This window comes from Pseudorasbora parva, chromosome 4 (assembly GCF_024679245.1).
Source record: "Pseudorasbora parva isolate DD20220531a chromosome 4, ASM2467924v1, whole genome shotgun sequence".
NCBI lineage: Eukaryota > Metazoa > Chordata > Actinopteri > Cypriniformes > Gobionidae > Pseudorasbora > Pseudorasbora parva.
The window spans coordinates 41,026,324-41,052,234 of record NC_090175.1 but is presented as its reverse complement, the minus strand read 5'-3'; the positions used below and the strand labels follow the sequence as shown (position 1 = coordinate 41,052,234).

The window sequence follows — 25,911 nt, the reverse complement described above, 5'->3', positions numbered from 1 at the left end:
TGCTTTACAGAAACATGAATCTCTCCAGTGTTTATTGAATATATATAGTTATTTACATATTTCTCAAAGCACTTTCTTTCTGTATTGAGGCAAATTGTTTTCAAAAATAAAAGTCACACTTCAAATTCATCAGCCTACCAGTTGCAGTCCAGTGGGCGGGGCTAAGGCTACCTGGCTACAGACATGCCTAGACACACACACGCGAACGCGAACGCACACGCACACGCACACACACACACACACACACACACACACACACACACACACACACACACACACACAAATGATTTCCGCTCGTCAGGCCATTGTGTCTATAACAACAGTAACTGGGACATGGACTGAGATACTGACATCACAATGACATCACTCCACTGACCGGTTTAAAGCTGACGCAGCATACTTCACTGTGCTCTTTATTTTTCCATATTGATCCTTAACATTTCGCATCTTCATGTTGATTGGCTGATAGTTTGATTGACTGATATATTTGCAAGAGTGAGGTTATGAACAGTGGTTGTGCAGTTCTAAATTTCTTGGGGGTGGGGGGGGGGGGGGGGGGGGGAAGGAATATAGGAGGAAGTCAGTAGAGGTTTAAATTTTCAGTTACACAGTCTTTATGCAGTCTCTTTTCGGCTGCATCTAAAGTTCAAGGGTCACAGTTACATCACCGTATCTCACTGATAAAATTGGACCTTTTGCAACAAAAATGTCACGTTGCCATGGACACATCCCACTGCTTTGTTTAGATTTCCAGTTGGATTTTTGACCTTTGCATCGCAAGCTTGCAGGTAGGTGGCATTGAGTACTGTTCAAGTGTCTGGTTTCCTTTGAGGGTTGAACCTGGATGTTTGACCCGGAGGAGCGGCGGTTTGGTTAGGGCTACCTGACCTTCTGTAGTTCCTCTCGGAGCCAGGCTGGTAGGGGCTGACCCAGTCTGTGCAGCAGCTTAGATAATTCAATGTTCTGATCCCTGTAAAATCTGGAGAGAAACGCTCGTGACTAGAAAAGAAAAGACAAGAGGGAACAGAAACATTTTTAGTGACCAGAGCAGCTAGAGTTTTGTATAGATCATACGGGTGAAACGGGACACGTTTTTTCGGTACGGGTCTTATGTTTTGGCACGCATCTGTTGTGAACGGACGCAGTGTTATTTTACCCATTGCACATGCAGAATTTAAAGCTACACTACAGCCCTTTCACACATAGGCTCTGTTAATGACCATGTAGAGATCATGTGCGACGTACATTATTCGCTTTTGTGTGTCATATCCATAAAAAGAGTAAGGTAGCTCCGGCTTCTCTGGTGCAGTAGTGAAGCTACACAAGGGCCAGGGTGGCACTGGCCTACTCAGACATATCACGTTTCAGAAATAAATCATTATTTTATTTTAGCAACCTACCGGCTGATTTCAAAGATCCATTTACGCGAGTTTCATCGAACACACAAAAAAACGGCGAGTTCAAAAGATATTTTGCTGCCATTGGTACACAATTGAAGTCCACCCTCTTTCACCAAGGTTCACTCACTTTAAAATGTCTGGCCTTGTCACTGCTCTGGCGCATGTATAGTGTAGGCATGACTGTTTGACAATTACTGAGGTCTGGCGTGGGGTTTTAAGAATTATGTGGCAAAAAAAAAAAAAAATAAAAAAAAATAACTGCACACTAAAACAGAAACAAGGAGAAGTGTGGTATGTGTTAAGTATGTAATTTTTTCATTGTTATTGTTGTTATTAACATTATTATATTATTGATATTATTATTATTATTATTATTACTATTGATATTACTATTGCATTTGTACCGTCAGTACAAAGTATTATCATCATCATCGCCATATCTAATATTAATATTATTATTACTACTGTTGGTATTATTATTATTGAAACAATTGTTGTTATTATTATTATGATGGATTTAACTTGTTTTTATGTCAACACAATTATCATCACCCCACTCCCCACTTTTTTGTATTAATACCACTACTGTTATTATTATCATTATTACTAATGTTATCTATTATTGATATTACTATTGCCGTTAGCACAACTGATCACCATCTTTAGTATCATTATTGTTATATATATAAATATTATTCCACACAATTATTAAAATGTAATTAATATACATGCTATTACTATTTAAATATTTCTACTTTTTACTACTATTATTTGCCAGTTCTGCTTATTTTTGTTTTATTGCTGTTACTATTACTGCCGTTTTATTTTTGTTTTGCTGTGTTCTGTGTTTACTCTGTGTTTACTCTGCACTCCTAATAAAAAAAGAAAAGAATTATGCGATAATAACTCCTACAAATGCAACTCATTATACACACAACTCATGTCTCTTTGTCATTTAATTTTTTTTTCAATTATGTATAAATGTTAAAGTGTTTTTAATAATTACATTTAATTAATTAGACGTTATTTACTGTTTTTTAATTCTTTACTATAGGCTAGGTAATTTAATTATTTGTTTATTATTTATGCAGCAATACTTTATAACTGTAATAGTTTTCACCAATAAGCATTGCTGTATGCCTAAGTAATTAGAACTTTGTCTGTGCTCTTACGAATGTTTTTAGCATAACTTTGTAAAGGGTTTATTACTAAACTGAATGAAATATAGTCTTTTTCATGGCCAGTGTTTGCATATTAAATACGTTAACCTCTTTGTTCTACTGATCTTTGCACTAGTGTTATTGTGCTACTGTTTTTGATAGCATTGATACCGTCTCTTACAGATAATATCATTATAACCGTTGCATGTGTCTACTGAATGTGGTATCCTGTCAGCAATAACTTTCCCATGCTGTCTATGGGCCTTTTTTGATCAGTTACCTCTTCTATCAGTTAAAGTGCTGAATAATTGTTACAAAATAATAAAAACAAACAATTAATTTCAATTTTTTTTAAAGGGGATGTCTAATGCTATTTCATGCTTTCTGATTTATTTACACTCTTAAAGAGTTGGATTCACATGCTAAACATGGCCAAAGTTTCAAACAATGTGTTGGATGTATTACGAAGTATTTCTTTTCCAAATAAACCCCTTCAGGATTGAACCTATACGTTTCTGAAAGTTTTTATCCGAGTATGGCCCTGTATGACGTCATAAAGGGAGGAATTTCTTATATTGCCACTTCTCCCAAATGAGCACGTGTGCACATCAACCAGAGCGAGAGCAACAGCACGTGCCCATCAACGAGCTTCGGTCGGGTAACGGGAGCCATCGGCAGCGTTGTCAATTTGTTATTAGACCATTTTCTGATTTTCACTGTGTTGACAAAAAGCAGTTGAAACATTCTTCGAAATATCTTCTTTTGTGTTTGGCGAAGAAGAAAGTTGTACAGGTTTAGAACAACATGTGGTGGGTAAATGTAATATTCTTTTTTTGTGTGTGAGGAAAAACAGTGAGAAGGAAAATAATATGGAGCGAGACTGAGAGTTGTTCTTTTGGCATCAGTTATTCAGTACACGAGCTACAGACATTGTTAGCTGCTGCAAAATTGAACAGTCAAAGGTCAGAGTGAGTTCTCTCTCTATATATGACCCATATTACTCAGTGATGGCATGCCTCTATAATGCAGCTCTAATCATTAAAGATTAAAGGCTCCATTTTGCTCAGAGTTTACTGTTGTTAGGTAGTACCTCAGAGTCCATGGGTGGGTATTTGCGGCCTTTGCTCTTCCCCAAACACTTAGTCCTGCCCCCTTCCAACAGCTGACACCAGAAGCCCTTCTGAGGATCAAACCTGTCAACAGATAGAGAACTCTTTACAATCTTAAAGACTTCTTTCCTTAAAATACATCTTTAATATATACTGTGCATATTGTGTAAAATAATATCCATCTATCCAACCCTCAATCATTTCTCAATTCTGCCCCCCCCCCCCCCCCCCCCCCCCCACACACACACACACACAAACAGAGCGGTCTGACTGACAGATGTCTGCTGTAACCTTGTCTGTCTGTCAGATGAGCCATGGTCTGGTTTGATAAGCATTCAAAAACACATCAGCAATCTCTAACAGCTTTTAAAAACGCCATATAGAATATGTGAGTGTGTGTTGGTTCTTTGACAAAGCATAATAATCAGAGGGTACTTTAAAACATGAACTGCATGTCACTTGTGGCACAATGTATTTTTGTTTCACTCTCTCACTCTTCACCTGTCTGTCTGTCTGTCTGTCTGTCTCTCTCTCTCTCTCTCTCTCTCTCTCTCTCTTTTAGTCTCACTCACTTTTTTCATTTCTTCTTGCTCAAATGTATGCTCAGATATTCTTTGTTTAGTTTTAGTCCTAGAAAATACAGAGAGAATAAGGAATATAAGTATATTTTCCCTCCAACTTCGAGCACTTTATATCCCCGGGGATTGATATATTTTAAAACAAAGATATTTTTTCACTTCATGAATATCACATTATAATATTCTATGAAGCTATTTACCATACTCTATTTTTTAGCAAGTAGAAGCATAGTATTTAAATGCCTATAGAAAATATTTAAAGTACAATTTCCATCACAGAATGTTGTGAAGAGGACACTGAGGTAGAAACATTTATTAGGTTTTGGAAAAATGACAGAACTCTTCTGTAATGTTCGCAAATTAACTGTTGGACATATTTAGTGGATAAATAAGGCAAGTGAATGTAAAAAAAAAAGTGTGATTTAAAAGGATTTATTTTATAAATTCAACAGGGCCAAAAGTACCCAAGAAACACCCATAAGAGATGAAAGCAACACAGAGGCAGAGGGAGTGATATATGACACGAGTCGAGTGAAAAGAAGTGGAACTGCAAAAGAAGATTGTTGAAAGACAGAGAATGAAACAAAATATGAAACGAGGAGAGTGAAGCCACAAAAAGAAGTGATAGTAAATGAAACTGACAGAAAACAAGAAAAAGTAGAAACAGGCATGATGAGAGAGAGAATGAGAGATGTGTGGAGAGATGAAGTGAGAGAGACTCAAACAGAGGGAGGTTATTAATAAAAGCCAAAGATTGATGGAGCTGTCTGTGCTAGAGAACACATGCAGACTCACATAGCATTTAAACACACACGAGAGAGAGAGAGAGAGAGAGAGAAGGAGAGAGAGAGAAAGAGAGAGAGAGAGAGAAGGAGGATGGATAAAGACTAGCCATGACTCAGGTAATACGTTCAACCTCTGATAATGGCCATAGACACAGGCAGCGACTATATTTTTCTTTCTTTTCTTGCATTTTATGTCTTTATTGGTTCAGCCCATACTAACATGTTCTTCAAGACAATCATGGTATGTGTTATTCTAAAGGAAAGGCTTTTTACCCCCCCCCCCCCCCCCCCCACACACACACACACTTTTTTCATTCATTTTGTGATTTCATGTGTGGAATATTTCACATATGTGTTACCACATGGTGTTCTGAAGAAAAGGAAAACAGATCAAGAAAAGTATCAGATGAACTTCTCAGGTAAATGTTGTTAAAAGATGTGTTGTGAAATATGTTTTCTTAGACGGCAAATTATTAGAAGGGAGTTGTGGCCTAATGCTTAGAGATTCAGACCTGTGGCCTAATGGTTATTCGAGTCTTAATACTAGAAGGAAAGGACTGAAGTGCCCTAGAGCAAGGCACCTTACCCTCAAATGCTCCCTGGGTGCCGCAGTGAATGGCTGTCCACTGCTCTGTATGTGTGTGTGTGTGTGTGTGTGTGTGTGTTCACGGCTTATAGTGTTTGAGTTCACTACTCAGTGGTCCTAAAGTGTGGGCACTAAATTGGATGGGTTAAAATTTAGTGGTTCTCAAACTTGTCCTGGGGACCGCCCTCACCACTGCACATTTTGTATGTCTCCCTCATCAGACACAGCCAAGTCAAGTCTTGAGTGAGTTGAGTTGAATAAGGTGTGTTAGATGAGGGATCCATACAAAATGGTGAGGGGTTCCTAGGACAGGTTTGATAACCACTAGGTTAAATGCAGAGGACAAATTCTAAGTAGGGGCTACAGCAGTCAAATGAAGTGACGTAATGGCCAAGTATGGTATTACTTGGCCACCCTTTTTATCCAGGATTTTTAACATTTTTATCCAATTTTGAAATCGCAGTCCATGCCTTTGTTACATATTGGCTTGACTGCTGTAACTCATTGTATTACGGTATATCTTTCGTCTGCAGCTGGTCCAAAACGCAGATGCTAGACTTGCTTAACAGGAAAGGAAAATAAGATAACACCTATTGTAATGTCTCTGCATTGGCTCCCTATCAAGTATAGGATCGATTATAAAATCTAAAGCCCTCAATGACCTAGCACCTAGTTATTTAACTGATCTATTGCTTTCATATAACTCTTCAAGAAATTTGAGATCATGTGACCTTGGCCTACTGACAGTACCCAGAGATCAACTTAAAAACGGTGGTGATTGTGCATTCGCTATGCTGGACCCAAACTTTGGAATAGCCTTCCTACTTGTATAGGCATGCCCCATCCTTTGTCTCAAGACATTGTTATGGCTTGTGTCTTTGTGTCCATTGTCCTAGCTCATGACTCCCAGTGCATCCAAGATGGAGTGTTTGTTTCATCAGTAGAACACAAATGAAGATTTTTTATCTAATTCTAATAAGAATTAGACCCCATTGACATGCATTATACAAGCAAGGGGCGGACTTAAAAATCTTAATTTTTGTCCTGGGGGTAAGCAGATAAACATCAAATTTAAATTTTGGGGTGAACTATCCCTTTAATATGATTTTAATAAGGTATTAGTAAATGTTGAAATTAATATTAATAAAGATAAATAAATGCTTCATAAGTGCAGTTCATTATTAGTTCATGTTCACTGTTATAGTTAACTCATGTTAATTAATAACCGACGTGTCTAAAGTGTTATTCTTAATACTTTGCTTGTTCTGAAGATAAATTGTTAGTTTTGTTATGACACTCATTTCCTTTGTGTTATGGTTAGTCTCGTGATTTAAATAAATGTTGATACTTTGAATTTTGGTTTCACGTGTCCTTTGTTATGTTGTGTTCCCATTTCTGTTGAATTTAAAAAGGGGTTCGTAACATAAATTGGGGGCTCGTCCGGGATAAATTTGTTTAAATTTCTTTTGTTTTGCAGGAAATTGTAGGAATATGTATATTCCAGCAGTGAGTCGAGACAACAAAGCATTCCAGAGACCCCCCCTCCAAACCGTATTAATTATATACAGTAACTGTATGAATGTGTTTTTTTGTTAGTTTGTGTGTGTTTAGAATAGTTCAATAAACTTTTGTTAACCTTTTTTATCTATACAATTGTCTTTGGCTGTGTTTATAAGTTACTGCCTCAAACTGATCGATTGTGTTACCTAAGCTCACAGTGAACATAAAATTGACATTATTGCCATTGTAATGGGTAATATCCCGATTCAAGATTGATAATGTACTCTAATTTCAACGTATCGCTGAATGAATAGTTGATAAAGTGTTAAATATTAATTTTGAATCATTTAATATGTATCACATCATTTAATATGTGTCCGTCCTTCGGATGAGACGTTAAACCGAAGTCCTGACTCTGTGGTCATTAAAGGGGGGGTGAAACACTCAGTTTCAGTCAATCTCATGTCAATCTTGAGTACCTTTAGAGTAGTATTGCATCCTTCATATCTCCGAAAAGTCTTTAGTTTTATTATATTAATAAAAGAAATATAGGCTGTACCGAGTCTTTCCGGAAAAAAACGAGCGCCTGTAGGCGTATCGTGTAGGCGGAGCTAAAGAATGATGAGTGTGTACAAAGCGGTGACGTCCTCAAGCGTGTAGAAACCCATGGCTATCGATCAGACTCAGCTAATACAAATATGATCCAGAATCAGATTCGGAGGCTGAAATAAATTGAACAGGAGAAACAGCAACAGCAGGACGAATGTAATGTGGTATGTATTTAGTGGCCTGTCAACATTTGTGTGTTTACTCGCAGTTTATGAGGACATGATTCGGTTTATGGACTATTGTATGCGACTAGACCATAGCAGTAGCAAGCAAAACGGTTTTGCACATCAGACTAGTGTAACGTTACATAACGTTAGAACAACAATGGAGTAACCGTTAGCGCATTTGAATGACTAAGCACGCGATCGTGTCGTTTACTGATGTTTACTCACGCGACGATATATCGCTGCCTGTCTGACAGACATTTCTGACTGGATGAAAGAGCATCATCTTAAACTCAATCTTGCAAAGACAGAATTACTTGTTTTCTCAACCAACCCAGCACTTCATCAAAATTTCTCCATTCAGCTTGGTTCATCGACCATATCTCCATCAAGGCCAGCCAGAAACCTTGGAGTTGTGATTGATGACCAGTTAAACTTCACTGACCACATTACTGCAACAGCCCGGTCCTGCAGATTTGCCTTATACAACATTAGAAAGATTAGACCCTTCCTATCAGAACAGGCTGCACAACTCCTGGTTCAAGCTCTTGTTCTCTCCAGACTGGACTATTGTAATGCTCTTCTGGCTGGGCTTCCAGCATGCACTATCAAACCCTTGCAGCTGATCCAGAATGCAGCGGCGAGAGTGGTCTTTAATGAGCCGAAGAGAGCGCATGTTACGCCTCTCTTCATCAAACTGCACTGGTTGCCAATGGCCGCTCGCATCAAATTCAAGGCACTAGTTCTTGCCTACAAAACAACCACTGGCTCTGCACCAATATACCTAAACTCACTTGTTCAGACTTACACACCCTCCAGAAGCTTGCGTTCTGTGAGCGAGCGGCGCCTCGTGGTTCCATCCCAAAGAGGCATGAAATCGCTCTCACGGACATTTTCCTGGACCGTTCCCACCTGGTGGAATGACCTGCCGATCTCAATTCGTGCTGCCGAGTCTGTAGCCATTTTTAAAAAACATCTTAAGACACATCTTTTCCAATTGCACTTGACCAATACAGAATAGCACTTACTGATCACCACAGCAACGACCAAAAAGCGCACACTCCTGGATCATATCTACGTCTCTCATCCGGATTTGTGCCCTCAGGCGGGTGTGTTACATAACTATTATAATCCGGTGTACTGTATTTTGCGTACATGAGTTTTTGTTGTAGATGGCTATTGCTGCGCGTTTAGCTAGAATGCCATACAAAACCAACCCATTGGGCCACTGAATCTGCATTAACGACAACAGCTGGGGCAACAGCCTTAGCCCTAATGGGTTGTTATCATAGCTATCAAAATCCAGTGTTCGGCATTTTGCGTACGTGAGTTTTTGTTGTAGATGTCTATTTAAAAAAAAATAAAAATAAAAATTTGTGTACTAATTGTGCTAATTAATTGAGATTTCTTACAGCTCTTACAGGTTGTTGGCCTTGTCTGTTTCGTTGCTTCTATTACTCTCCCCTTTTTTGTAAGTTGCTTTGGATAAAAGCATCTGCTAAATGATTAAATGTAAATGTAAATGACGATAGCCAACAGCATAGGGCATTTGAGGCAGTTTTACTAACCGCCTGCTTCCAAAGCAGGACCGAACCTTTATCGCTGGGACCGCTCTGTCAAAAACACACTTCTTTGGTATGATTTGGTGAAGTTCTGTGACAGCAGTGACCGTGGAGCTTCCTGTCATTTCTGCGTTCAAATCGGTTCAAATGCAGCGCTGCCTTTCCGGAATGCTGTGCTGAAGCATTGAAGTCACTTGACATCACTTACAGGAATAAAGTGGAGTGCGGCGTGCGACATAAGTGTTCACGGACGAGTGGATCTGCAGCTGAGAGTGTTTATGGGCGTGCATTTCCTCTCTTGCTCTAGTCCCGCGCGCGCGCACCCTACCGGGAGAAGAGCCGTACGGCCCATACAAGGACCTTCCGCTCTATCAACGTCAAGCCGACCCATACTCGAAAAAAACTCTCCGAAACTTGTGAGAAACCGTAAGGAGTATTTTGAAACAGAAATACTCCATCAAACGTCCAACATTAGTTTTTGAAACTTTGTCTATGTTTAGGATGGGAATCAAAGTCTTTAACAGTGTAAAAAGTTTAGTATGCATGAAACAGCATTTCACCCCCCCCTTTAAAAATCCCATGGCACTTCTCGTAAAAGAGTAGGGGTGCAACCCCAGTTTCCTGGCCAAATTCCCTTGATCGGCCCTTACCAATCATGGCCTCCTAATAATCTCCATCCACTGAATTGGCTCTATCACCTTCTCTCCTCTCCACCTTTCGCTAGTATGTGGTGAGCACACTGGCGCCGTTGTACTGTGGCTGCCGTCGCATCATCCAAGTGGATGCTGCACACTGGTGGTGGTTGAGCAGAGACCCCTGACATGAGTGTGAAGCGCCTTGGGTGTACAGTAGTACATATGAAAGCGCTATATAAATGCCTAATTCATTCATTCATTCCACGGTTCCTTTCACTGTAATTCAATACCCCTTTGAGTTATTTGATCTGAATCAATTCCTTACATAAAGATAGTGGTGCAAATGATCTCCCGGTAGGTAATGTAAACCAGAGGGGCCGTGTCTAGCACTGGTTCTCACAATGGTTACCTATTTATTGTTTTCTTTGATATTTTAGTGTTATTTTTGGAGGTATTCTAGGGGAGAGGCTTGCCTCTCAATTGGTACCCTCTTAAGACTAGACAGGTCTTAGTTAGCTGTTGGGCAGGTAGGTCCGGAGTAGTTTGTACTATTATATTATGTTTGTTTGTTTTTTTGCATTTTAATTTATTATGGTAACGTTTGATTTAAACAAATGTATCAATCAACCAAGTGTTGTGGTGTTAATTTGTTCCTTATTGCTCAACATTTTGAAATACCTGTTTCTAGAGCATTGCTTAAGAAAGACTTATAAGCTTGTTTGATAGCTGGTTTAATTAGGAAAGGGATGTTACCTTCAGTGGAGGATGTTCTTAAGTCAGCAGTTAGCTGATCTCCACCACATTCTCTTGTTGGTGATCCAGTTACTCTGTTTGGCGGTGGTGGTACAGAGGTAGGACCACATCTTTCTATGCCTAAATTTGAGCCTTTCTCACTCTCTACCGAAGCAGCATCACATGGAGATTTGTGTTTAAAAGTGCGGTTTGCTCAATTGCAGCTTGTGACGCAAGACAAAGCTCAATTTATTTTCCTTGGCTTTTAACATCCCATAGTAAGTTATCCTGGGTTTTCCGTGTTTACTGTTGATTGCATATATTTGAGTGTTTGTTTTGCTCTTTTACTTTTTTTTCCTCTGTCGTTTTATTTTCTTTTATACTTTGTAAATCACTTTGGTCAACCTTGGTTGTGTTTAAATGTGCTCTATAAATAAACATTGTTTGAAAAAGAAGTTATACAAATAAATCACAGTACAGCAAGGGTTGGATCCTGCTTATATGTTAAGTGTTAATTTTGAAATATTATTCATGAGAAGGTGTGGCCTCATCATCTCACAGGTGCTTTTTCAGCCAATCAGAAGACAATGAACAACACTTTTGCAATTGCAGTATTGCCCACATACACACTATTCACTCCTCTCCTCACTTACTCCTATTATGTCTTCAGAATTGTAAGAACGTACATGACACTTTAAGAGCAATTTAACAGAGAAAGTGTCAGTTGCCTAACAAGCTGATTTTAATTTGGAGAGGCCCGATGAAGTAAATCCTCTTGCTCTCATGCTGTGCTAATGGCTTCAACCAGATTATCACAATTAATCTCATTCAGACTCTGTGTAGATTATACAGGCATCAATTGCTGAGAACATGGATCTGTTAACTCATTTTATCAGATGATTCTCAAACACATGGGACTAGGGACAGCATGGATGGCAGGCTTGCTCCTGTATCGTATCTCTGGATGAGCCTGTGTCCATCTGTGTGCATAAGTATGTGTATGGCTTCATTTTTGCATTTCCAAGTGGGGACCAAATGTTCCCAGAGAGATAATAAAACCTAACAAAAAAACCCTACATTGTCTGGTCCTACTTCAAAAAATATGCATAAAGTCATTGTTTATTTGTAGGGCTGTCAAATTAACACGTTAAAGAGTTAGTTCACCAAAAAATGAACTAACTTCAATTACTCACCCTCATGTTGTTCCAAACTTGTAAGACTTTATTCATCTTCGGAACACAAATGGAGATAATTTGAAAGAAATCTGAGTGATTTCTGGGCGATCAATACAATGCACATATCAGTTACGAATACGATAAACCTAAACTCAAGCATGTTCGCTTGGTGTGAGCTTCTGCAAGAGGTTTGTTCTCGTATGTCAAGCAGGTTTGGTTGAGCTTCTGTTTATATAAGCTGATCAATGTTTATATGTGAATAAAAGCCTCGGTTCATCATTCATCTCTTCAGAATATTTGGACTAAACCACTCGATTCATATAGATTCATTTTACGATCTCTTTATAAACTTTTTGAAGCGTCAAAGTGTCAGTTGTGTAGCTGTCAATGGAGGGACAGAACTCGTTTAGATTTCATAAAAAATATTTTGACTTGTTTTCTGAAGATGAACGAAGGTCTTTGGAACAAAATGAGGGTGAGTAATTGATCACAATTTTTATTTTTGGGTGAACTATCCCTTTGAAGCTCGCAATTTATTAAATAGGTTGTGTAGTTAACAATTCAAATGCATTCATTCCATTTCACATTGTAACAGTTTCATTAATGTTTAGTGCTCAACAAATTCAACAAGTGTAATATTACCAATGAAAAAAATTACAATGAAATTGAAAATGAATTACAAATGAAACACTGACATTGAAACGGTAATCCGAACTAGACTGGACTGCAGGCCAGTGGCTAATAATATACAAAAATGTATTTAAATTGTAATAATATTTTACAATTGTACTGTTTTTTTTTTAACTGTATTTAGCAAATAAATGCAGTCATGGTAAACCTTAAAGGATGTTCACACTGGGATGTTTTTCGTGCGTGTTTAAAGTCAATGTTTAATGGCTTGTGACTAAAAAAGGGCGTCAATTTGAGTGAACTGATATGAAAATGCGGCAGGTGTAAAAGCGGTATTTATAAAAAAATGCATTGGGTTTCGTTTTTTTTGACACTGCGCATTAAAAACTGGCCAAACAATGAGATAAGCGCTTTTGTTCACGTGCCTGGAGCTGCTGAAATTGAAGGAAAACATGGCTTGGTGGCACTCAAGCACAAAACGGCCTTGCCGAGCACACACTGGTACGATGAAGAAGTAGTTAGTAGATAAAGAAGAAAATTAGCTGCTAATACCTGTCACCCAGTTAACAAAAAAGTGTGTGAATGGTTTTGGCAAACACGTAAATGCTGTCTCTCATCTTCTGTGTGACAAGCGAGTGTCAGAAGCGTAAAGTGCCGCAGCACCACCTTGTGTGCCGGAAGCTGCATCTATTGAATTTGCACCTTCAGTTAGTACATCTCCAGTGAAAGTTGCTTGGGTGTGAACACACAGAAACGCTGAAAACGTCTTGAAAAACATTGGCGATAAGCGTGCACGATAGTCGTCCCAGTATGTATAGGCCTCGAGAGGAGCTTTTTGGAGAAAAAAACGAACCCAATGCGAAAAAAAAAAAATATTGACGCTTTTACGCCTGCCGTTTTGCACGTCAGTGCGTACACTCACACTGGCGCCCTCTGTTTAGTCAGAAGGTGTTAAATGTTGCAGATTAAAAGCACACGAAAATCACCCAGTGTGAACAGGCATTTAGAGAATTCCTTTAAAAACATAGCATTTTTTAAAATTACAATTGGAAGTTTAGGCTTGGGGTTAAGATTTAAAAATGTATATAAGGTTGCAAATTTAAAAATCAGTGGGATGTACCCACTTGAAATAAAACACAAGGTTTGTTTTTATGTATGACCCTTACGTGAGTGCCTGGGAGTAGTTGTAATAAGGAGTGACACCCAGAAATTTCTGAAGCTCGTCCATCACTTTAGCTGGGTCATTCCTCAGTTGCTGTCCATCAATTATCATTAGCTAGAGAAAGACATAGAGAGAGACAGACAAGGAGTAGAAGAATTCAGAAAAAGTCCTGTAAAAATCCTGAACTCAGCAAGGGTTGGTCCAGACTCCAGATGTGTGTTACCTGGTTTGGAGGGTAGTATGTGAGCCATCTCTCCAGATGTGTGGCGTAGAGTCCAGGTATGAGACAGCGGTTCTGGAGAGAGCGCAGCTCAGGTGGAGCGAGCTGGTCGGCTGAAATGACCTCATAGAAACTGAACTGCAATGCTGCTGGGTCTTCATGAGCCCTCTGATGCTGCCAGAGAGATTAAAACAATTTTAATCCAAAACTGACTACATAATTACTTAAATATCAGTATTTATTTGCAGATTATTTTTGAAAATTGTAATGGTCTTTTTTTCCCCTCAACTGAAGATGATCTACAAGTAAGATAATGAAATAATTTCAACTCAAAATAATATTTATTTGTTAAGTAGCCATGTAATAAGATAGATAATGTGCAGGGCTCAAATGGTATTTAATTTGAATTAATATTGCTTTAATACAGGGTATGAGATTGTTTTTCTTTTCTTGTTCTTGTGGAGTGCGGTAGCAGCTTCATGCTGTGCCCTCCTGTGCATGCTGTTGATGAGATTTTTACCTCACACAATTTCTAACTCGCGTTGACACCCAGTGATGTTCTCACTTGCACATATTCAATCTCTCCACAATATCACACATGAACATGTGCATCTTTTGTTCCAATGTAAATCCACTAAGCACACCAACACACATACACAAATCCTGAGTGTGTTCATGTATATATACTGCATATTTTCACTAAAAGAATGAGAAAAGGGTGTGCTAAAGAAAGAATTCTATAAGAAAATGCCCTCTATAGATCTGGAGAAGTAATGAGTACCCGCACAGATATTTGGTTAAGCTCTAACACCTCTTCAGAGCAAGACTTTATGGATGATTTTGTATTGGAAAATCAACCTGTTTCTATTAGAAAAAATGCTCTCCTAAAGTTAACTTGCACATGGCTTTCTGGTTTACGTTAATATTTTTTCATATTATTATGAATATAACATGACAATACATTATTTAAAATAGGATGAATATGATATTTTGATGTATTTTTAAATCTGCATTTCGTTATTTTTATTCTCATCTACCTATAAAATTAATGTTAAATGTATTCTGACGTATTTTTTTGACAGCTTGACTTTTCACATAAATGACGGCTCCATTACTGTGGATGTTCCCCAGTAATGGAGGTGTCCAAGTGGTGTCTATTGTAGTGTGTCTTATTTGATGTGGATATTTATTGATATGAATTAATGTGAGACAGTAGGCCCTGTGGGATGCGAGACAATTTTTGGAAGAACTTCCAACAATAATGTGAAAATTGATTACGCTCAAGAAATATTTCTTATTATTAGTATTATTAATGTCGAAAACAGTATGCTTGTGGAGACTGATAATGTTTTTAGGATTCTATGATGAATTGAATGTGAACATGTATTTGTCATAGAAATATTCTGTAACATTATAAATGTTTACGTTTGATATTGATCACATTTGATCCATTTAATTAGCCTGACAAGCCAGACCCACATCAAAATGTTTGGTCTGGAAACTCACCATTGACAGCTCAATCCGAGGGGCGGGATAAACGGTTGTCTTTCAAACTCCCTCTGCACACAATTGGATAGCGCTACAACCAACCAGAGCAACGTGAAGCGGAGCTAGTTGACAGATTAAACTTTCGCCGTATCCGGTCGGCAAAACTCTGAACACATCTTCCCTTTTTAAGAATGACTTTAGTGCCGTTCTTTGTTCTTTTCTCAAAGAAAAGCTTAACTCCAAGTCTTCTAGAGTCGCGGTCAAAGCTGATTCGAAAGACCGCCGTTCGCCAGCTTATGTGTTTACTAGTAGCACGCAAGCGCAACCCTGCCGTCATTATGTTAAGCCCCGCCCACCGTTTCTATACACGATGTGATTGGCCTGACCAGAGTTTGGCTTTACAGCTCAGCAGTTTATTGAGAGTTGCTAGACGATAGAGATTAGATTTGCTGCCGCTAGGGTGCGTCTAGATTGCTAGGCTACCATTTAATGTCTTCTTGCTGAAAAAAGTATTTTTTTCTTCTTTAAAAAATACCAAGCTCAAACTTTTGAATGGTAGTGTTATTTGAAATATGACCAACTCCTAACTGATATGGGTAAATTCTTGTACATGTAAACATGGTCAATGGCATTGATTTTCTTTTACAAACAGTATCTTTAAGCAGGTCTCCACCCACACATCTCTGTTTGGACAATTCTACAAGTTTTTGCTTTATTGGTCAGTGTCATACCTGGTACCAGCTGTACGCCCTGTCTGAAGGGTTGATCAGCAGAGTAAGGATCTTGGCTTTAGGCAGGAGTGCAGCGGCTCGTTTGGGCGTCTCCTCAGAAGGAAAGTAATTTGCGCTTTTCTCAAACAGGAAATCTGTGCTGACATTAGAGGGTACGGGAAAGAACTCCATGTACCTTTGAGAAGAGAGATGTATTGAATTAAAGAATACTCGTACAAAGACAAATGCACACATAAGTACAGGCTTCATTTACAGTAGGACATTTTGCCATGGCAGATTTTGTCCCATACACTTTATGAAATAAGACGAGAATATATCTGGGTCAATGTCAAATTAGAGTTTCCTATAAAAAGAAAAAACTATTTAAGTTTTAAATATCTACAGCAGTGTTGGGTGTAACTAGTTACTAAGTAATTGTTGACTGTAATTTAATTGCTTTTCTCTTGAAAAAGTAAAGTAAGGGATTACTTTTATTTTTTCTGTAATTTAATTACAGTTACTCCTGATGTAATTGAATTAAATACTGTGTATAGCCTGTAGAACAATTATATATAATATAATAGTGGAATTAACATCAAAATTTAAAGTCTATCTTTAAAATGCATGTTTGTATGTAACATCTCACATTTGTAATACTTTGGTAACTTTATAAGAATAATTTATGTAGTGTTGTGTTCTTTAATTGGAGTCTTTTCATGGCATTCCTGAATCACTTAACTGGTCAAGGTTGATAGGCTTTAGAAAGTAATTAGAAATAAGTAATTAAATACTTTTTGGAGAGAGTAATTTGTACAGTAATCTAATTACACTATTAAAGATGTAATTAGTAACTAGTAATGAATTACTTTTTAGAGTAACTTACCTAACACTGATCTACAGTATAAATCTAGTAAGAAGATTTTTCCCCTACATTGAATACATTGAGCCACAAGCCAAGAATTAGTTCACAGAACTTAATTTTTTAAAATCATGGATATGTTGCACTAAATTGTTCCCTTGAGGGAACATGGATTAGTACAACATATTACTACATGGCCACGATTTACGATTTGACGATTTGAATGATTTGAATGATTTGAATGATTGAATGACGATTTGAACGATTTGAATTAAGGCAGACATACACTGTGCAAATTTTGACACCTGGGAGGTTGTGAGATATTGCACATTACGAGTCAGTTAACCTGATAATCCCGTCAAAGCAGCTGGTATACTGTTGCTTCTACTGTATAGCTTTGGATAGAAAAAAGAAAGAAGTGTGTGTGTGTTTGTGTTTATGTGTGAGACAGAGTATGCCCAGGCTGTATGGTTGCAGCCACTGAGCTAACGTATAGCCTAATAATATTCATCGATCTAGCCTATGTAATGTAGTTGTGTATGATTTGGCCATAGGGGACAGCCTATGTGCTGGTCAAAATCAGGTCAACTCCCCAAATGTCTAAAATGATCGTAAAGGTGCTCTAAAGTACTTGTCTCGTAATTCCTCTCAGCGCCCATACGAGCATCAACTATTTCTCCCAAGTGGAAAAAAAAGACCTGCAAGCTCGAACAACAGCAAAAAAAGCACTGTGTACACCTCGCTTTAGGGATCAAATTAATCAAAAGTGGCCCCGAATGAATACGTTCTGGAATCAAATGAATAATTTATGGTCATATATTCATATATAATATGAATACATGTATAAAAATTTTAAACTTTGTTTGAACTTGATTTGAACTTTACTTGCCATGTTATAAAGAGGTAAAATCATCTCAAGAGATATTCTAAAATACTTTCCCTAAAGAGGGCCTTTATGGTCAATGTAATTTTCTGTTTTATTTTGCATGTTGGTAGCACTTTATGACTTTGATTTGGAACACTGGATTTATTATAATAAAGAGATATATTTGGGTGGATTAAAACTTGTAACACATTTTACTCAGCAAATTGCCACAACACATTATAACTTGATCAAAATGTATACTTGTATAGCTGTTGATCCACACATTAATCCACTTGAGCCAGAAAGTTGTCAAATTATGATACAATATCTCATAAATTAATTTAAGTACAAAAATGGGTCAGTAAGAATAATTGCTCAAATGACTGCGTAATGAGAATTTAAGAATTTAAATTAGAATAGCAATTCAAACTGAAATATTATTAAAATATGATAATATAAATATAAAACATAAACATGTATATTTAAATTAAATTTTAACTGGGAAATAAACCAATACTCTATACTGACCTCCAGTTTAACACATTACATAAAATATTCATCAAAACAGTGGAAAATCATGTTAAATCATTTGTGTATAATCTGATTAATATTCATACCATTTTGTGACATTCTCTGCCAATAACATCTTTAACAAAGCGAAACCTAATCACAAAAGTGTGTGGAGCACAAGTCCATGTTTCACACTCACCAGTCGATGCCTTTGTGATAGTTATTGGTGTTGAAAAACTGAACTTCCTCGAATGTTTTCACACTGGGGAAGTTGCTGGAGATGAAGGGATGCATGATCAGGAAGAGGTAGAGCGCTGTCGTTCCTGGTGAGAGAGAGAGAGAAAGAGATGAAGGGACAAAGGAGGAGGGCAGAAGAGAAAGGAAGAAGGAGGAGAAGTAAATCAACGCTCCCTTCCCCTACTAATGATGAAATTATATGTGCAGCTGATAGCGCTGAAGAGAAACATTTTGGGCCTGGAGATTCAGGCCACAGACCGAGAAACTAAGAGACATGGGATCAATACCCCATTTACCTTATGGATTTTTTTTCTGTGTGTGTGTTGCGAGTTTGTGATACAGCAGGAAAGAAGATGAGTGCAGAGAGGAGAAGTGTTTAACAAGACAGTGTCTTGACACCAATCAAAATCTTACAGCCCCAAAACAGCGCTCAGTCTTTTCCCTTGTTCTACCCCCAGCCCTCTGGGGATGTGTCTGTATTGTTCTCCTCTAGAGCTCAACGCCCGTGGTTGCACTTTCATCATTTCTAGCAGCGCAAGGTGTGATATGAAGCAGGATCAAGGGGAACAGCAAAGCGAGGAGATGCGCGCATACACACGGCTTTGAAGCCCTGCGAAAGGAAAGACTGAAGAAACATGCTCTCGTAACAGAAGTACAGAATTACCTGTTTTCTGAGGCCCGACCACCATGAACTTGGGCAGCCTGTCGCAGGTCTTCTCTTTGGACCAGATGTCCTTATGGCGTTTGTCATCACATGGGTTCTAAAAAAAACAACATCATAAATCGGATCAGGCATAAGGTTCTATCAAATCAATATATGATCTGTTAACAGAAGCACAGAGACAGAGGACAGGTCACTGACTGTAGTGTGTCCCTTGAGATCATCTTCAGATATCATATGATGTTATTGATAGATCTTAAAAATCTATTCGGATCGAATTCGTTTTCAGGACATACAGTATGTAATTGTGTAATGTAATTGTTACTGCAAGCAATTTAATAAGCTATTTATATTGAGAACAGAATAAGTCAAGTCACAATGATTGTTTCAAAGCAGCTTCATGTTGTTAAACAGGACAATATTGCAACAAAATTTGATTTGACTGTACAGTCGCTCTGGAGAAAACTGTGATGTTAACAGCTTATTTTAATTTATCATAGAGCGACAATGTTGGCAGATCAGTGATATAGTTGATACAATTAATTAAGACCTAATAAATCAAATTTATGTGGATATTTAGTTGGAAACTTAAATAAAACATTTTGTGTCTCAAACTGAGCAAGCCAAGCCAAAGGCGACAGTGGCAAGGAACCAAAACTCTATCAGGGCATGATGGAGAAAAATAAACCTTGGGAGAAACCAAACTCAGTCGGGGTGCCAGTTCTCCTCTGGCCTATTAACAAACAATGTATGATTATGAAATAATATGAAATTCACTTAAATCTTGTTTGTGTTAAACTATTAAATAAACTATACCAGTCAAAGCTGTAACTCCTACATGGAGCACATTTTAATATAAAACATAATTGGAACAACCACAGAAAAATGCTTGAGAAAAATATGTTGCAATTATGCAAACCTCCCAAAAATACAATCACTGTCCCTGTGAGAAGTTGTAAAGTGCAACTGTTCATTTTCAGGTGGCTTGTCATTGGTCATTTTACCAACATGCCAATTTGCAAAGGATTGCTTTCCCTATGGTCTTCTTGAGGTCATTTTTTATTTTATTTTAGTACGTTTTAAAATGTAATTTGTTCAAAATTTATATAAAAAAATTATAAATTGATGGCAAATCTGGAGCCAGCCAACTCCAGTCTTCAGTTTCACACAATCCGTTAGAAATCCTCCTTATATTCTGATCTAATATTCAAATTTATATTTTATATTTATAATCAGTTCTCATTAAATAATTAAACATTAAAGTAAATTCAAATTTATAAATATGGTTAAAAAAGAAAATATGGTTTGTGTCTTTCTATCATGACTGACCTGCCATAGCGGGTGCCTCTGCTCCGGGAAGAGTGTGAAGTACTTGTGTGCGAGCTGCATGGGAGGAAGTGTGTGCAGCCTCAGGTTGGTCCAGCATTTCAGGAAGTTAGCCAAATTAGTGAATGTATATAATCCCAAGCGGTCATTGCCATAGTTGGAGAGATGAGTCATAAATATACTGATCTAAAGAGAGGAACAAAAAGAGAAACTTAAATGAATACTCATTTGTCAAAAGTAAACAGCAGCATTTGCTACTTTATAAAAAAGTTCTGACATTAGTTGTAATACCCCAATGTTTCCTGTAGGCAGCAGTATTGTGTATATTAATGTTCAGGTCTTAAACCTTTGCTCCTCCATTATACTAACACCTTTTCTCATAAGAGAAATTAGAGGACAGAGATAACCATTTAAATACATACCGACCCACATTTGTCTATGCTAGTTGCAATTGTGCATGATTTTATTTGTCAAGCATGTGTTGTAAACAGCCCAGCAGATGTTGAGGTAATGTTGATCATTTGGTTTACTGGCATTGTTTGATAAAGGCTAAATGTCGCCTAGCAACCCTATACACTGCACTAGGGTGTGCTGATTTCCTGCGTCAGCCCCTTTATGGGGTGGTTCAGAGCACTCCTGGGGCACATTCAATTACTGCAGGCCGATCAGCGGTCTTTCATATGAGGTAAGCCCAGCGGATGCATCCACTTCATGTGGAGTGGAGCTGTAATTCTGATGTAATCCACTAGAGTAAGGTCATTCGCGGACAGTGTCTGTGGAGATTAGGATCAATACAATTAACAAGGGTCTGCTGAGAGAAGTGAAAAGATGAGAGGAGTGAGGGGGGAAACGGAAAGACAAGAGAAAAAGGAAGAGTGAAGAAGTTTTATTGGGTCTCTATGCTTGACTGGTTTAGTAGGTTGCATTGTAAGAGGAGAGGAGAGGAGAGGGAATATGTGGCCTAGTTTAAAACAGACACTCCCAGTAATGCCAGGCAGGGTCGCTAAAATTCACTAAAATTCACTCGACCCAGGGCAAAGTTTTTTATGCCCCTATTCACCCAGGTGCAATAAGATAGAGGCCCTTTTGTGGGCACCCCTCATCACAGGGTCCGGGACGACATTCCCAGTTGGCCCTCCTCAATGACAGTCCTGAAACAAGGCATCCGTCATTCACTTCTAATAAAATCACATTTACTGATAGTCAGCTATTTTTGTTTCACAGCTACTTATATGCAATGAGTTCTTTTATATTGGATTATCCCACATCTGTAAGTGTCTAGGAATGCTATTAAACACTGAATTTAACAGGAAACAATAATGTTTAACGTTACATAAATATAATGGCATTAAAAAAATAAACACTATAATAAATATATTTATTAGTAGTAGTAGTAATAATGTTTTATTTTTACTCAAAGTGTGTCAGTACATTTTTTTATACTTAAAACTTTTACTCAGCAAGAACAAATTCAATTAAGCAAAATTGACAGAAACAACATTTTAAATGCCAAATTAATGCTGTTCTTCTGAAGCTTATATTCATTAAAATATTCCTGAAAATAATTTGTGGAAACATGAAAATATTTATAATAATAATGATAATATTAAGTAATGTTTCTTGTGCACCAAATCAGAAAATTAGAACGATTTCTGACACTGAAGACTGCAGGGATTATTCTGAAAATTGTTGTGTTTTCATGAATAGGAATAAATTATATTTTGAAATATATTAAAATAGAAAACAGTCATTGTAAATAGTAATAATATTACTGTTTTTACAGTTTTTTTTAATCAAATTAATATGTCCTTACCTTAGTGAGCATAGTACCACAAACTTACAAAAAGATACATACTACATACACCTAATAACAATAATAATAATAATACAAAACTATAGATTGCAAAAAAAACTTTGCGTAAATGTAGTTGTAATCATGCTATAATGTAAACATTATTATTATTAGCCTATTATCATCATCAATCAAATACTGTATATACATAAAATAATAAATCATAACACTTTGTTTGTAGTGATTACTAAATAAATAAAACAATTTTAAACACATATAGGTACATGATCCAGCAAAACAACAAAAGTCAAAATGAGTCTGTCAGAAGCTGCACACACTTTACAGCCAACTAAACCTCCACAAGTTTTAGCAGAACTCGAGCACCAACATCAATTCATTTTCCACACAACTCTTACATTTATCATAAACCGAGATCTGCTATATTATATATCTGTTTATTGAATTGGAGGTAAAAGAGAAGACTAGGATCCATTAGAACACGCTGTCTCCTGTAAGCTGAAAGTGTTTTATAATCAGCCAGCCCAGGATCTGGTCGGAGCGTGTAATGGACTCTGTATCAGGGCCTAAGTGCTGCTCCCTCAGAAGGTTGCCGTGGATATGGTAGCAGCACAGCAATGGCAGCAGGCTTTGATTGATGGATGGGATGCTAGGTGACCGTGAGCAGGGCGGGGAATATTTATGGGATAATGAGACAAGTTTAGCAGCTTCTGTCACACGGGCATGCTTTATGCGGGACTGGTGTAACACACACTCTCGTGTACACACTCGCAGCTGCTGAATTCAATTTAACCCTCATGGGAAAACGAATGGGACCTGTGATATTAAAAAGATGTCAAGTATTATAAAGTATTTTGGTGGGATTGTGGTGAATGTTCGCCTTCGCTCCATACACATAAGAACACAGGCTTTTCCCATATGTACAACATCAATCTGACCTCTGAACAAGTTCTCCTGTACCACAAACAGACTGATCAGGATATGATTTATGCTTCGCTTTGAGCAATCAATAACATACACACACATATACTTTGTAAAATAGACACCAGAAAGCAACAACACCTACACCTACACACACACACACACACACACACACACACACACACACACACACACACACACACACACACACAGCCATAGGTCGTATGATTCATTTTACCTAGTGCTAACAGCCAGGGCAAATAAAGAGAGCAATAGAGCAAGCAAAAAGAGGAAAAGAGAGCGGGTGAGTGGAAAAAAAAGCATCCTTAAAGGATCTCAGGTCCAAAAGCATCTATCCTGCTTGTCCAACACACACTTGAGAATGCCAGCACAAGCCACCATTTTAACAGCTAAATTTGGACTACCTATTGAACATGCACACACACAGCGAGAGGATCTAAAGGGTTCCAAACAGATGTTCCTTCTGGAAGAGGTTCAGGACCTGACAGAATTATAAATCACTAGCCTGGAAAAGACATGAAAATTTAACCAGCAAACACACATGCACTCACTCACACACACACACACACACACACACACACACACACACACACACACACACACACACACACACACACACACACACACACACACACACACACACACACACACACACACACCACACACACACACACACACACACACACACACACACACACACGATAAGGATGAGAGACTCCAATTACCACCACTCACCTTTTCACTGTCACTATGAGAATTACAGAATTCAAAGCAACAGTGACGTGGCTAGTGTTTCAGAAAACGTCTTACTTAAAATTTGGACGTGAATGCTTAATAACTACTAGTTAGTTTGTAAGTACAGTAATTGTGATCTTATTTGGTTGCATCATTGGTTCTTTAAGTAATACTCTGTAATATGTAGTGTCATGTAGCATGATGTTTAACTTATAAATCCAACAAACAGCCTTCCAATTTCATTTTATCTGGTTGTAGTTCGTTTGCCTCATAAAACGATCATTGGCAACAAAATTACATTGCCATTGAGTTTAAACGGTATAACAGGAAATACGATACATAAATAATCATGAAATATAAAAAATAGTATATTTATAAATATCTATATAGAAAATATGAAAGTACTAAGCTTTAAAAAATCTATTCTCTATTCTATTCAATATTTTTTTCTATACAGTACACCTGCAAAAAACTTGATCTCTTTTTTTCCTGTTCTATGTAGTATTAATCTTGACCTACTTGTTCAGATTTGCACAACATGATTATCACATGTATACTTGTAATGACTTGGCCTGGCCATGGCATTAACGCACACGCACACACACACACACACACACACACACACACACACACACACACACACACACACACACACACACACACACACACACAAGCACCCGCACTCGCACACGCACGCACACACACACACACACACACACACACACACACACACACACACACACACACACACACACACACACACACACACACACACACACACACACACACACACACAAACTTAAAATTCTATCCCCTAACCCTAAATAATCTCACAGAAAACTTCCTCCAGAATAAGTGAGACGTTGTGAACCTATCAGCCTGTTTCTTTTTTTCTTTTTAAAGATCTAAAATTTATTTAATTCACTACTTCCTTCTGAAAGCTATCCTCAAAGACTTGGACTCATACTTTTATGGCACTTTGACAATGTTTTGTTTAGTATAATTCATAAAATTGTCCCAATCACCTTGAATTCATACCTCTATCAGGAGAAGTGGATGATCTTGTGTTGTAAATCCAGCAGGTTCTGTCAGTGTAGTAATATAATGGCGGCGCGGACGCCCACAGCCCGTGTTGACTTTACCAATCAACTAACACAACCATTTTTGACCCTGTTCACTCATGTAATGTTACATTACATATATCAGGTGAAGTGGATGATCTGGTGTTGTAAATCCAGCAGGCTCCGACTCCCTGTCAGTGTTGAAAACATGTAATGGCGGCGCGGATGCCCACAGCCCGTGATAACTTACCAATCATCAAACACGTGCACTAGGCGGTTAGTGAAACCGAACACGGCTGGACCAGCTTACCAATCTGAGCCCATTGCGTATTTTTGAGGGACCGGCTTTATAGAACACGGAAACCATCAGACCGTTTTTACACGGAGATACAGAGCAGTGTAGAATAAAGGGAAAATATATGGATGAACGAAGCATGAGCACATGTTACAGTGCACCCCACAAACACAATCAAGTCTTTGAAAGAATGTGTTTTACCACCCCTTTAAAAGTTGTTGTTACAGCCCTCAACTGATGTTTATGTTTTCATGTTGTGTGTTGGCCTGAAGCTCAACCCTCCACTGATCTACCAATCATGAAGTGAGTAGTGTTTCAGCATCTGCTCTTGCCAGCTCTGCTCTAGTTACCACAGCTGCAGCTACAAACGTTCCTGCTGGATCCTGCAAACATATCTGGCAACCT

The 25,911-nt window shown here is 37.9% G+C and overlaps 1 protein-coding gene across 1 annotated transcript in view; it reads right to left on the bottom strand.

Moving 5' to 3' along the window:
- Window positions 1-25,911, bottom strand: part of ndst3 (N-deacetylase/N-sulfotransferase (heparan glucosaminyl) 3) — a 105,113-nt gene continuing 79,202 nt past the window's right edge. Inside the window, exons 7-14 of the mRNA XM_067441780.1 lie at window positions 20,667-20,849; window positions 19,341-19,437; window positions 18,639-18,762; window positions 16,227-16,401; window positions 14,011-14,181; window positions 13,792-13,901; window positions 3,651-3,753; window positions 1-999 (exon numbers count right to left, since the gene is read on the bottom strand). Coding sequence (XP_067297881.1) covers window positions 880-999; window positions 3,651-3,753; window positions 13,792-13,901; window positions 14,011-14,181; window positions 16,227-16,401; window positions 18,639-18,762; window positions 19,341-19,437; window positions 20,667-20,849 — 1,083 coding nt within the window. The 3' untranslated portion in view covers window positions 1-879. The remainder of the gene's footprint in view (window positions 1,000-3,650; window positions 3,754-13,791; window positions 13,902-14,010; window positions 14,182-16,226; window positions 16,402-18,638; window positions 18,763-19,340; window positions 19,438-20,666; window positions 20,850-25,911) is intronic.